This window comes from Sturnira hondurensis, unplaced genomic scaffold (genome assembly GCF_014824575.4).
Source record: "Sturnira hondurensis isolate 20B ecotype Veracruz unplaced genomic scaffold, ASM1482457v3 Scaffold0021632, whole genome shotgun sequence".
Classification (NCBI taxonomy): Eukaryota; Metazoa; Chordata; class Mammalia; order Chiroptera; family Phyllostomidae; genus Sturnira; species Sturnira hondurensis.
Window position 1 is genome coordinate 4,551,468 of NW_028094263.1, and position 13,851 is coordinate 4,565,318.

Consider the following 13,851-nt stretch of genomic DNA (forward strand, 5'->3'; position numbering starts at 1 on the left):
AGAGAGAAACAAAACACATCTCACCTGCTGGGAAACTGAAGGAAGTCTCTGAGAGTAGAAGGGATTATAGAACAGTAAAATGGGATATTTGAGATTACAGGGAAATTGGGGGTGGGGAACTCTACTCCTGTCCCCACCCCACCTTTTTGAGTTACTGGTTTCCTCCCTTGATGAGTTGGATGGTGGTATGGTGGTGGTCCACAGTGGTCTAAACCCTAGATTGTGTACTCAGTGGGCTGGCAGGCACAGCAGGTTCTGAAGTCATCTTACTCTGATGCTGAGACTCCCCTCCTATATTTGGACCTCCCCTGGATGTATCTACAAGTCCCTTCCGATGCTTATGCGTATGAGCCTGGCAGCCACTGATGATCTGGGAGGGGAACAAGAAAGAGTCCCTAAACTGGAAGCAGAGTCTTGGAGGGAGAAAGGCACCACTCCGCCTCTCAGCCATAGAGTTATGGGTCTAGGTCAGAGGGGCAGTGGGTCTGCAAAGTGAACACTGTCTCCTGATAATGAAGAAATAGATCCTTGTACAAAGCCTCACGTTTTCTCCATCACACTCTAGCTGATAGCACAGGGGGAAAGTGGACTTGGTCCCCATGTAAATTCACCTTTACCTAGGGCAGCGCTTTTCAACTGATGTGCCTCGAGAATTTTTAAAACATGCAATACCTGACTATTTGGTCAAGGGTACTGACCTCTTTTCCCTTAGATTGTCAAATTTAAAAATGACAACAGCTAACACAATAGCCATCAGGTGTGAAGGAATCAAAATTGTGCCTATTTTTTGTCAGATCAGCAAAAATATTTTTGTGCTGCAGAATTGTAATTATTTTGTATGTGTCATGGGATGGAAAAGCTTGAAAATCACTGATCTAGGAAATATGTGGTAGGCCTACATACTCAAATTCCACCATGTCTGCTGCCTGTGAACATCCTTTTTTTGTCTCATAGGACTTTTTTGGGGGGGGTGCCTATGAGCCCTTCTTGAAGAAGCTACTTTAGACAAGAGAGACTTGAGTCCAGGCTGATGGTCTGATCTAAAACTAAATGGCCTCTTCCAGTCATCTCCTTGCATTAACTTTGCTTTCACCTTGAACCTTCATCGCTCTTTGTATAATTTTGGGTTTCACAGCTTCTATTTCTATTGGATTCTTAAACTTTACTTTTAAGTATAGGAACCATGGTTTTTACATTATTAGACTAGTTTCCTGGAGGTAGGGCTCTTAAAACAGCTAAAACTCTGGCAGCATCCTTGAAGTACATTCGTTCTTCTGGTTTCATGAATTCAGATTGCTGGGAATTGGAAGAATGGTGGCCACCACCATCACTGCTACCTACCAAGGCTGTGCTCCTGGGAAAAAGACCCAAGACCCTCTTCGGTGTCTAATCCCTTGTCTCATGTCTAATGTAACCTGTCTTTTTTTTTTTTTTTTTACAGGTGGCAGTAGCAGCAGGAGGGATGGCTCCTGAGGAATTTGGTGATGCCTATCAGTTACCTGATATCTGGAGCCCTGGCAAATTCAGTGTCTTCCACAGACTCAAGCCAGGTAGGAAAGTCAATCAGAGGATACAGGCCTACTTTTGTAAGGGACTTAACACACACACATTTTCTCTCTCACACCCTGTCTCAGAAAAGTTTCTCATTCCCAATGATCTCCAGAAGTGGTTCCTTAGCTTTTTATTAGCCATGGTTATGGTATCCTACCTTCTGATGAACTATTTTCCCCTCCTTGCTACTGTTGGGTAACCCCCTTTATTGCATTGGCAATCATTTCATTCCTGTTCTTTCCTCTTGGCCAGCTGTTCTAATGGATATTTCTCTTCGATGGGCTGCTGATATGGGTTACTCTCAGCCTCTCCTCTACAATACCTGCCAGACACACCTACTACCTTATACATACACATAGCCCTGTTTTCCCCAAGAAGCTATTTTCTCTTCCTTTATCCTAAGTCAGGATAGGGTAGTACTATCCCTTCTTACTACTCATCAGCTTCTCCACCTCCTTTCCAGGTTAGATGGGTGATCCACCCGTCCAAACACTGTGCTATACACCAGAAGTAGAGGCCTACAGGTGGCTTCTCTGTCCTTAATGCCCAGACCAGGCAGGTCACCAGCCTCTAGGACTCAGCCCCACCCTTCTTGCTGCCAGGTAGGTGTGCTCCTCTCCCTACCCACCAACCCCAAGCAGGGTCATATTTCTCTCTGGGAGTATTTCTCTCTGTTGTTAAATATCTTCAACAAGAGGAAGGCCTTGGTGACTCAGCTTTTCGCCTTGGTGACTTTTAGCCATAATCTTTTATCGAGAACTTCCTGATGTTAAATCTCCACCCCCTTTTCTGTAGTTCAGAAATATTTTTCCCATTTAGTGGGTATGGGAGAAGTGGCTAGTAAACAGATGGTATTTGACACTGGAGGGGAAGGGTCTAATGACAGGTCGCCCTTCTCTTGGGCCTAGAAATCTGAAGCTAGAAGATGTGCATTTTGCCCAGTGGCCTGGAATCCTTGTAGAGTATCTGGATCTTTTGAGGAAAGATGTTTTATCCGGTGTCCATCCCCAAGGACAAGGATCTCAGACTCTGAAGAGTCTGTCCCTGTTCATCCCCAGGCCTCCCCAGGGAGTGGAGACTGGATTGCCGTAGCGTGGGGCAGAACCCACCGCTAGGTGATCCCGTGTCTTGATCTCTGGTGAAAGGTATTGTCTGGTGCCTGTAGAGAGTTGGCAGGAGAGCCAGAGCCTCTCCTGCCATTGGAGGTGACATCAGCTTATGCTTTTGACCTTTGGCCTCCTCTCTCAGCAGTGCCTCTTTCATGTCTGCAATCCAGACAGCACTAGCAGGAGGCTTAAGTAAGTGCCAGCTCTGGGTAAGGTGGTCCCTCCCCTGAGAGGCATACACCTTGAGTTGGAGTTAGGGTGCGGTGGATGGAGGCATAGGCAGTTGTTAGAAAGCAGGAAGTTCCCCTGGAAATGGTCAGGCAGTAAGTCTGAGGCACAGAGAGCATCAACATTTATAACACTGCCCACCTGTCTGTCAACCTGGCTGATCCCCCAAAGCTGCTAAGCCACTAGGGCAGCTGCAGTCTTGGTTTCTGCCACACGAGGGTGCTGCTGACCAAGTAAAACTGCCCCTTAAGTAGAGTTTGGGCAAGGAGGGCACCCTTTCCCCAAAACAGAGGTCAGAAGGACCCCATGAAAGCCTGAGACTGGGGCCTAAGAAGCCAAAAGAATAATTAGTACCACTCACTCTTCCTTAAAAATGGCCTGAAACCCTGAACATTTTGCCCTAGCGGCCTGATATCTCAGTACGTTTCCAGCTGTACTTGGGAGGCCTCCTAGCTCTAGGCACTGAACACCTTGCACAGGTGGCTTCTCTCCCTCAGGGTGAGCAGCCTCCAGCTATCCACTCCCTTGTGTCCCTGCCTCTGAGATAGTCACTTTTTAGCCCAGAGAGTGGGGGTACATGTGCTTTTCAGAGAAAAAAAAATCTCTTAAAATTGTTTTAAGAGAACTATCTTTGTTAGTAAGAATGTGTTTGAGAGAGGACAGGGAAGACAAGGAATGGGAAAGTTCAGGCTTTTGTGCCCCCAGCACGAACCTGCAGAGCTCAGGATGATCTAGCAGATGTTTGCAGCCCGAGTGGTGAGGGGGTACCCCAGAATAGCCCAGGGGCTCTGAGCTGGAAAAGGTCAGAAAGCAGGATGGGGAGGAAGGCTACTTTGGCCCACGAGCCTCATACTGACCTCATACAGTGTAATGTCAGCCAGGGATTCGAGTGGCCATGGGGCCCTTTTGGGGATGAGGTACTCCGCAATTGATCCTCAGTCTCCATGAAGCCCTTCCAGGCTGAACAGGCTAAGGGAGATGACAGAGGTTCTCCTCCTCCCTCTTACCCTGGTGCCCGAGGGCCCCTCCCCAGGAGGACAGCTTGATTAAACAGTCGGTGCTGCTGGAATTACTGCACAGCTGGCGCTCCCCCCAGCACCCTGAGCAGAGCAGCAGCGCAGATTAAAATCTCCAATTAGCGTTAAAGTGAAGTGAGGAGGTACTGAGGCTGCCAAGGAGGCCAGGCGGGGGCCCTAGGTTGGCAAACCACCCCCATTCCTGCTTGGATTCTAAGTGCCACCCTTAACCACCCCTTGCCTAGCTCCTCTCCCAACAGCTCTCAGTGCCCCTTAGCTTTGCATTGCCTGGGGCCAGAGGACTTTACCAGGAGTGGTTAGGGGCAGGGGCAGGTACTGACAAAATGCTGGGCCATAGCAAGTGTGGAGGAGAAGGAGAGTTGTCAGTGGTCTCATCAAGGGAGATACCCTGCTCACAGCCTGCCAGGCAGCCAGGTCGCCAGGTCAAGGTGACTTCACACTGCTGCTGTTCTTTTTGCCTAGAGAAAGAGCAAACAGAACAAGTCTTTCTAGGCCCTCTTACCTATAAGGTGCTGGAGAATGTGGTGCCAATACAAACATTTATTTTTGTATATTTTATCCTATCTGACCCATTTACTCCCACCCAAATTATGAGTCCTTCCTTCCTCCCTTCCTCCATTCTTTTCTCAGTTTTCCTGTGGGCAGAGGTAGGCCTAGCCTGGCTTGGGAACATTGCCATGCCCTGCCACCTGAGTCCCAGCTGCCTCTTTTTTATCTTCTTTGCAGTGTGGGGAGGAGCAGTGATATGCCAAGAATGGAGGCCGAAGACTCTCCCAGCCCCTGAACATCACACCCCCACCTAAGGGCCCTCTACCGTTTATACTCTTGCCCTTTACCCACCAAGCCTAGGAGGAGGGCAGCACAGCTAGCCATGCCCTTTGACTTCCCTCTGCCCCTTTAAGGGAAATGGAAGTGGGTACCCAGCTGACTCACACCTCTAGAAATTAGACACCAGGGCACAGTGCCACCCTCCCAGGCTGGCACATGCTACCCTGGCAGAGATTCAAATAGCACCCCCCATCTCCATACCCCCACCCCTATGTCTTCCTCTTCTCTCTCCCTCTTCCTCTCTGTCTCTCTCTTTTTTTTCTCAGCTCAAAGCACAGCTGAGCCTTAAGGGGGTGGGGGGGCCAAGCTGGGGCATGGGGGGTGGAGAGCTCCAATAGCACGTTTTCACCTGCCATTTAATTGGATGTATTTTTAATTAATGGGACCTCAGGGACCAACATGAGACAATCTGATCTCTGAATAGGGACAGGGGAGGGATTGGGTAAGGGAGGAGGATTGGGCCACTGGGTGCGGTTACTGGGAACCCAGGCCCATCAATCACTGGCCACTTTGCGTTCTGGCATGGAGAGCAGTGAGGTGGAGGAGGAGGGGAGGCACTGAGGAGAGGTGCCAGGATTTGCCCCCAACTGCCAGGAGCTCCAAAACGGATGGAACTGTACTGGTTGACTCAGGTCTGGGGCTCAAAATTGCAGCCGGGATATTAGGTAAAGCTGTTTCCTTGCTCCTAGGGTTTTGTCATGTTGGGCTTGTCCCAGTGAGTTCTATAAAATAAAGTGAAAGGAAGGTGGGGACAGAGGTTCGAAGAGAGAAGACAAGAGCTAGGGACCATAGAACCAGAGACTGGGAAGAGAGGAGGAGGGCAGGGTTCAGAGATATTGCAATCTGTTTAGACATAAAATAAGTGCTATGGAGATTATATGCAGAACAGCATGCAAATGAGGCCTGGTGCCTTTGGGGTATGAATCATAGAACCTTCGTGTTGTAAGGAAGAGAACTTGGAGCTCATCTCGCTGAACCCTTCCTTTTACAGACGTGGAAAAGGAGGCCCAGAAGTAAGAAATCTGTTGAATTCTGTCCTGGTGTTGCTTTGTGTTTGTGGATTTGTGGATTGGAAGGATTCCTGGGAGCACAGGGAAAGGTAGGTAGATAGGATGTGGAGAGGAAAGTCCAGGGAGGAGCGTCAGCAGGGTGTTGTTCTCTGCTGCTTGGGGTCTTGTGTCTCTGGCCCCCCGAGTCTTGGAAGCAACTCAGGGGAGTCAGGCAGGTGCACTACTAGGGGGGAATTTCCCTTTTACAGCGTGTTCCGAAGATTATCCCATCCATTTCCTTGCTTCTAGGCAGACAGATCCAACCCCACCCCACTCACATGGGATTTTACCATATTTTATAAGGTCCGCAGAGAAAGAAATGCACCAACTACCCCAGTTCCTTAACCTAGAAATAAATCCCCCAATGATGACTAAATATTGAGCTTTTCTGAGATTTTATCACAGGTTTCCCTGCTGTAATATAATCTGCTAGAGAAAAGTAAGACAAAAAATAGAGTAAGGAGTGGTCTTATACCTGGTGTCCATGTCTAAGCTGAGAGCAGAAATGGAAATAGAACTCCTGGCCCTGAAGGCTGAGTCAGAAATGCCCCTGTGTTCATGCGGAGCTCTGGCCCCAGAGCTCTTAGTCAGGCCCCATCTGCTCCGTGTGGTGTTGGTGCACTGGAGTGAAGGGTACGTTTCCTGCTGTCTTCATCCCCTCCCCCTGCTTCCTTCACTATTCAGACACTAGGGTTAAGAAGGGAGAGAAGAAAGAAAAAAAAAGAAGGGAGAGAAGGAAGAAAAGGGACTTTCCCACCAAGTTGCCAAAGGTGGCATTTCCTGGTAACATCTTCCTCAAAAAATAACATTCTTTGTTCTGTGCTTCATGAGACTTAAGTTGAGATGAGGGCAATGGTGGACAGAGAGCTTGGAAAACAGTGTGGGTGGAAACTTAGTCACTCCCCAGCCCCCAACACCTTTCTCCCGCTCCCAGAATTGCCTTCTCCTCTGTCTTAGTACCCTATTTTATGTCCTCCAAGTCCCTGGGCTAGAGCAGGATGTGCTTCTCTGAGTGTCCCCTGCCTCACTCTGCCCTGCCCTTAGACCCTCAGGGTCGTCTTCTTGGCTGTCTGATTCTCTGCCTTCTCTACTGTTGACAAGATGAGAAGAGACCCTTGCATCCCCCAAAACAGTCGGGAAAGAATCCTTCTAACTACCCTGCTGCTTTGGAGAGCCTGCAGGGAGAGGTTGGGGTAGGGTAGGAGAACTGTACATGGGAGTTAAAAAGAAAGAGTCTCCTGTCAGGGGAGATCAGGAAGAAGTCTGCAAGTGGGGAGAAGATAGGGAAGATTTGGGAACTGGGAGGCCTGGAGTCCCACCCATGGAACTGGCTGCCCAACATAGGGCAGGCTGTTCACATTGAATATTTGGGGGGAGGGCGTTTATTAGATGGCACCTGTTTACAGATCCTCTGTTTCTCCTCTGAAACACAGAACAGTGGAGAAGAGCATGCAGTGAAGAAGGAGGGGGAGCCCTGGCGGAGTGGCTCAGTTGCTTGGAGTGTCAACCTGTACACCAAAAGGTTGCGGGTTTGATTCCTGGTTATGGCACATTGATGTTTCTTTCTCTCCCTCCCCCTGACCCCCCCCCCCCACCTTTTCTCTCTCTAAGATCATAAACATGTCCTTGGGTGAGGATTAAAAAAAGGAGGGGAGAAGATGTCAGACTTTCATACACCCTCTTTCTTACTCCTTGTCCATCCCTACTCCAACATTGGGGGCATATTGGAGAGGCTAAAAGGCCCTTAAAGCATTTAGTCTGTATTCTGGATATTTCTCTGAGGATCAGGGCTCCCTTTCCCCAACCCTGCCTCATATTACCAAGGTTCAAGCAAGGGTGCCAGATCTTCATCCCTGGAGTCGAAGCCTACAGCCTGCTCTGGAGTCCAGAAGAAACCCTGAGCCTTTTCAGGGAAAGAGCCATAGACTTGTAGTAATACAGAGGCGGCAGCACCCAGAATCCTCTGCACTCTGGAGAAAAGGGAATCATTGAGGAGTTCGGTATTCATCCAGGTTTAGGACCCTGGTGGGACCCCTTTCCTCCTTCTCCCTCAGTGTGTCCCACCGGATGGAACGAGATCTGGGTATCTTAACCTCTCACTTTGACATCTTGAAGGTTATCACGCAGATCCCCTCTCTAGCTCCCACAGCCATGGAGGAGGGGAAGCAAGGCGTCTCAGGGGTGGCTGTCCCATTATGTCCATCAGTACCCAGGGAGAGAGGTCAAGGAAAAGTAATTGACCAGAGAGGAGATAATAACTGCTCCTGAAACAACCTCCTTACCTCACTGTTCTCTGCACCCCCTCTCACATGCCAAGTGAACCAGCTCTGCTGGCTGGCAGTCCATTCTCTGTGCAGGCAGCCAGCTCTCTGCTCCACACAGAGCACACGCTGGGATCTGTTGCACTCTTTTGCTCACTCTTCTCAATGTGTGTTGGCGGATTTCTAGAAATAAAGAAGGGGGCTCCGGTCCTTCCACTAGGAAGATGGTGGGCTCTGGGGCCCTTTGGGTGTATCTGCTTGGCTGGAGGAGGGGCGGGGAGAAGGCTGCTGGCAGCTCAGCTGAGCTCAAGGTTCTGGTGACTCAGCAGTTGGGGGCGGCTCATGAAAACAGCAGAGGGGGAGGGGAACCAGGCCTGTTAGAACCCTCTTTTGCCCATTTCTCCCCACTCTGAACTCTGGATGAAGGTCTCTTTTCTGGATTGTGGGGCAGAGAGAGACACTAGCTATGAAAGATGAGAGGGAAATGGGAAGGCAAACAGGGGAGGCTGAGCATCCCAGTGAGAGGCTTTCCAGTGAGGAAAGGAGAGGCCAGTTCAGTTATTCTCACTCTTACTGTAACCATTGGCCACACAGAAGACACTGGGTACCCACTTGTGCTGGGGTAGCTCCGTGTTCCTGGGCACCTTCCAGAAGAGGGCCGTTCCAGGCAGATACAGCTACTTCTCCCTGCCCTCACTTGCCTGCTCAGGGCTCTGGGTACCCTGCTGACATCTCATGACTTAGGAATTTAAAAAAAAAAAAAGAAAAGAAGCCCTGGCTGGTATAGCTCAGTGGATTGAGTGCGGGCCTCGAACTAGCGAAGGGTCGCTAGTTTGATTCCCAGTCAGGGAACATGCCTGAGTTGCAAGCCAGGTCCCCAGTAGGGGCTCCGTGAGAGGCAACCACACATTGATGTTTCTCTCCCTCTTTCTCCCTCCCTTCCCCTGTCTCTAAAAATAAGTAAATAAAAATCTTAAAAGAAAAAAAAAAGATTTGCTTTAAAAAACAAAACAAGCCCTGGCTGGCGTAGCTCAGTGGATTGAGTGCGGGCCTGCGAACCACATGATCGCGGTTCGATTCCCAGTCGGGGCACATGCCTGGGTTGCAGGCCCGTTCCCAGCGGGGGACTCACGGGGGGCAGCTACGGATTGATGTTTCTCTCCTTCTCTCACTCCCTTCCCCTCTAAAGATAAATAAATAAAATCTAAAAAATACATTAAAAAAAAAAGCCATAGCTGGCGGGTGTGGCTCTGTGGATTGAGCGTGGGGCCTGCCAAACAAAAAGTTGCTGGTGGAATTTCCCATCAGGGTACATACCTGGGTTGTGGGCCAGGTCCCCAGTTGGGGGCATGCAAGAGCCAACCAATCGATGTATCTCTCTCACATCAGTGTTTCTCTCCGTCTCTTTCTCCCTCTCTCTCCTCTCACTAAAAATAAATAAAACCTTCAAAAAACCATTATTATAGGACCATTTAGTCTCTATACTCTCGTCCCTGGAAATACGCTCCTTAGATCGTCCAAGGCGATGATTCTCTCTTCCCCTATAGGCCAGGTTGGCAGCATGCATCCTCTCCATCCTTTCTCAGTCAGGGGGATGGTAGGGGACCACATTTGATGTCACACCAGCAGCACGGGGCCAGAAGATGAACCAGGAGAACCATCCATGTCTTTGGCCACAGTCCCAGTGGCCTCCTGGTTTCAGCAAAGGGAAGCAGGGATCTTGGATACCAAGTATCCAGATACATAATAATAAATACCCTCTCTCTAAACTGAGAGAAGGCTGGGCTAAGAGGAGGGGACCTCTCCAACAGAATTCTAGTACTCATTTGCCTGTTTCTATGCCTTTCATTGCTGGTGGCTCTGCTCTGCAGCTGGGGTGAGGTGTCTTCTGCTGGGATGCTCCTGGAGATCCAGAGATGGTTTTGGTTGGAGAAAGGGTCAGATCAGCTGCTGATCATGTAGGAAATGGGACCAGCTCCACTCCCCAGCTCTCCCTGACAGCAACAGGAGCCCCAGGGCCCTGCTGGAATACCCACAATAAAGCTCGGTTCTGACCTCAACCAGTGGTCACCTGGCTCTGGTGTAAAAGTGGGCTGTGGGGGGTGGTGCACCAGGTGGGGTACGATATTAGAGTGAGTGAGTGAGAAATTTAAGAATCACTTCTCAGGACCACATGCTTCTCCTCTTCCTCAAACTTGCCTCAGCCCCCCTTTTCTTTCCTATTGCTCCAGCCAACTCCACTCCTGGCCATTCTGTCCCCTCCAATCCGAAGAGACGTGGTGGGAGATGTTGTCTGTTCCCTGTGCTTCTCTGTCTCGCTCTCCTTCCTTCCTCCCAACACCCAGAGAGGAATTATCCCATTTGAACTCTTTATAGCAGTGAATGCCTTTGGAATCTGAACCCAGAGACCCCAGCCTCTGCTCTTTGCCTGAGGTTGACTCATCAACCTTCATCCTCGCCACGAGTATAGCCAGGCCAAGACTGGTATGTCCACCGGTGCCGAGGGCCTTGACCCAAAGCCGAGGGNGGTACGATATTAGAGTGAGTGAGTGAGAAATTTAAGAATCACTCCTCAGGACCACATGCTTCTCCTCTTCCTCAAACTTGCCTCAGCCCCCCTTTTCTTTCCTATTGCTCCAGCAACTCCACTCCTGGCCATTCCGTCCCCTCCAATCCGAAGAGACGTGGTGGGAGATGTTGTCTGTTCCCTGTGCTTCTCTGTCTCGCTCTCCTTCCTTCCTCCCAGAGAGGAATTATCCCATTTGAACTCTTTATAGCAGTGAATGCCTTTGGAATCTGAACCCAGAGACCCCAGCCTCTGCTCTTTGCCTGAGGTTGACTCATCAACCTTCATCCTCACCACGAGTATAGCCAGGCCAAGACTGGTATGTCCACCGGTGCCGAGGGCCTTGACCCAAAGCCGAGGGCAGCCCTAGGGGTACTGTGGAGCCTGGCCCTAAATGCGTGTATGCCTGTGCATTGGGCACACTGGTTTATTAGTGTTATTTCAGCATTGTGATGCAGAGAGAGTAAGTGTAACAGCTGCTCCTTGCTTGCAGTGTTTATTGTTACCTAGAGACAACCTCCTGGCTTTTTCCCAGCTTCCCCTCCCCCCCTAGCCCAGCCCCCTCCCTGCCAACAGTCCTACTCTCCCCACACTGATGGGAAATTTATAGCTTGCCCATACCATGCCTTTAACCCTCTCCTATCCATATGGTAGGTCGTGAGGGAAGTTGAAGTGAGCAGTGGGCATGCTTGGGCCCTAGCAGAATTGGGTAAAAAGGATGGAGGGAGGGAGGGACAAGACTTCCCCTCCCCAATCTGTGTGTCCAGACTCAGGCCCCAGCTGCCCTCTTGGCTCTCTTGTTGAGAGAAGGAGCTTTGGATCTATCCTTGAGATCCCAACATTCTCCTAACATGATCATTCTTTCCCTTGGGCATCTCTAAGGCCCCCACGTAGACTGCCTGGTCCTGAGCAAGTCTAGCGAGGTAGTACTGAAACAGGAGGAATAAATACTGAGTGGCAGAACACCCAGCCCCTGCCTCTCTGTAGAGATGTCCTATCAAGACAGACAAGAAGCTCTGGCGTGAGGAATGTTGGCCAGACCTCCACAGGTGGGTAGATGTCAAACATGAAACCAACTGCTGAGCCTGGTGGGAAAAACTGCCCACCTTAACTTCACCCTGAATTGGGCACTAAGGTCCCTAGGGACTCCTAGGCCATCCTCCAAGCTTGTCTCCTTGATCTGGTTAGGCTGTTCCTTTGTGGTCCATTTTCTGCTGTTCATCTTTGGTTTGATATCTTGGGGCAGATCCAAGAGGCCAAAGGGATTGAAGTGTTCTCAGCATGGCCTCGACAGCACTGGGGGAGGGGAAGCTCCTCTAGCCCCTCCTGACCTAGGACCTTTCGTGGAGGGGCACTCTATCACATACTCACCATCTCCACTGCTCATGAGAGGAGGAAGGGTCAGATTTTAGCATAAAGGACAGAGGTTAGTCATGTGGAAAAACTCATAGGATGTAAGGCTTCAGAATGGGCCTGCCTTCTCTTCAGAGATTTTGCTTCTGCCTGGGATGGATTTGAGTTTGTACCTAAGCAAGCAGCATTAAAAGGATGGGGCTACCTTCCTGGGGCTCCTCCAGGTGTGGGTCTCACCACAGTCTTTGCACAGGGCACTGCCCCGCAGTCCCAGGTGGGTCCCAGTGCCGTTTGTCAGCTACACCTCCGTAGTGAGCTGCCTGATCTCTCTGAGCACTGCGTTACCTGGTCTGAAGTGCAGGTGAACAACCTTTTATGGTTGTGGAGAGAATCGAGTGAAATAATGTTTGTAAAGCACTAGGACAGTGCCTGGTACTCAGTAGGCGCCCAGTCAACAGGGGTTGGTACAATAAAGTCTGTCACTTTTATGAAGTTAGCAAGGCTGACATTGTCTCAAAGGCTCCATGAGCCCCCCCAAATTATAGTCCAAATATGTGTATGCGCACTGCCGGGGAGAATGGTCAGTTTTTTCGTGGTGTGGACCGATGTGGCAGTCTCCTGGAAGCAAAATACCCCCAATCCCTTGACTCATACTCCCCAGTAATCCAGTTCCCCTACTCCCCTTCTCAAGCCAACAGCACCTCAGGTGGTATTCTACCTGGAAGGACTGGGTGAAGCTTGGAGAGGCAGCCATTAGAGTAGTTCGAACTTGCCAGGCCCTTTCCAGTTTTTTTTTGTTTTTTTTAGATTTTATTTATCTTTAGAGGGGAAGGAAAGGAGAGAGGGAGATAAATATCAATGTATGGTTGCCTCTCATTCTCCCCTTCTGGGTACTGGCCTGCAACCCAAGCATGTGCCCTGACTGGGAATCGAACCATGACCCTTTGGTTTACAGGCCTGCGCTCAATCCACTGAGCTTCACCAGCCAGGGTCCTTTCCAGTTTCTTAAGTACATTTACCTATGTTAGCTCTTTCGATACTCAGAACACCCTAGTAAAGTGAACTACCATTTACTGAGTGCCTACATTGTGCTGGGTGTATTTAAATATATTTAAAGTCTATAGAATATTTAATCACCTAGATATGCCATAATTTATAAGGCTCATCTATTTTTTAAAAGATTTTATTTATTTATTTTTAGAGAGAGGGGAAGGGAAGGAGGAGAGGGAGAGAAACATCAATATGTGGTTGCCTCTTGCACACCTCCCCCACCCCGTCCCCGACTGGGGACCTGGCCCACAACCCAGGCATGTGCCCCAATTGGGAATCGAACCTACGACCCTTTAGCTCACAGGCCTTTGCTCAATCCACTGATCTACACCACCCAGGGCTCATCTCCTATTTTTAATTCTTTAGATATTTTTACTGTTCTAAATAATACCACAGCAAACATTCTAACATAAAACTTTATGCATTTTTATAATAAATTCCAAGAATTAAAATTATTGGGTCAACAGATACAAATATCCACCCTCATGGTTATGGTCATTTTATTGATGTACCCTAATGAGAACAATATTTTTTAATATTTCTCTTTGGAATTCTGCAGTGGAAACACAACTGAGTTGTCTCCCTTTTATACCCAGCAGAGACGTTAATAATCTATCATAGATTTTTTTAATTGAGGTCATTGTAGATTCACATGCAGTTGTAAGAAATAACACTGAGATCCCTTGCACATTTTGCTTACTTTAACCCAATAGTAACATTTTGCAATACTACAGTGTATCACAACCAGAGCATTGACATTCATACAATCCACCAATCTTACTTAGATTTCCCCAGTTTTACTTGTTCATGGTGTATTGTTAT

The 13,851-nt window shown here is 49.2% G+C and overlaps 1 protein-coding gene and 1 long non-coding RNA gene across 7 annotated transcripts in view; one reads left to right on the forward strand and one right to left on the reverse strand.

Annotated features, from left to right (window-relative positions):
• The window catches only part of CDK12 (cyclin dependent kinase 12), a 62,811-nt gene extending 55,493 nt beyond the window's left edge, over positions 1-7,318 (forward strand). For 4 of the 6 annotated variants that reach the window (XM_037033454.1, XM_037033455.1, XM_037033456.1 and 1 more), the window contains 4 exons: positions 1,442-1,550; positions 2,015-2,153; positions 5,742-5,849; positions 7,233-7,318. Coding sequence is in view for 1 of the 6 variants with exons in the window: in XM_037033457.1 (XP_036889352.1) it covers positions 1,442-1,473 (32 nt within the window). In the remaining 5 variants the exon portion in view is untranslated. Of the gene's footprint in view, positions 1-1,441; positions 1,551-2,014; positions 2,154-4,648; positions 4,991-5,741; positions 5,855-7,232 lie in introns of those variants that run through there. The other 2 variants (XM_037033451.1, XM_037033452.1) reach the window with 2 other exon arrangements.
• Positions 4,332-7,647, reverse strand: LOC118978149 (uncharacterized). The gene is made up of 3 exons (XR_005064656.1): positions 7,620-7,647; positions 7,196-7,307; positions 4,332-4,380 (listed from the first exon to the last, which is right to left on the reverse strand). It is a non-coding gene; the product is annotated as an uncharacterized LOC118978149 (long non-coding RNA).
• Positions 7,648-13,851: the final 6,204 nt, after the last annotated feature.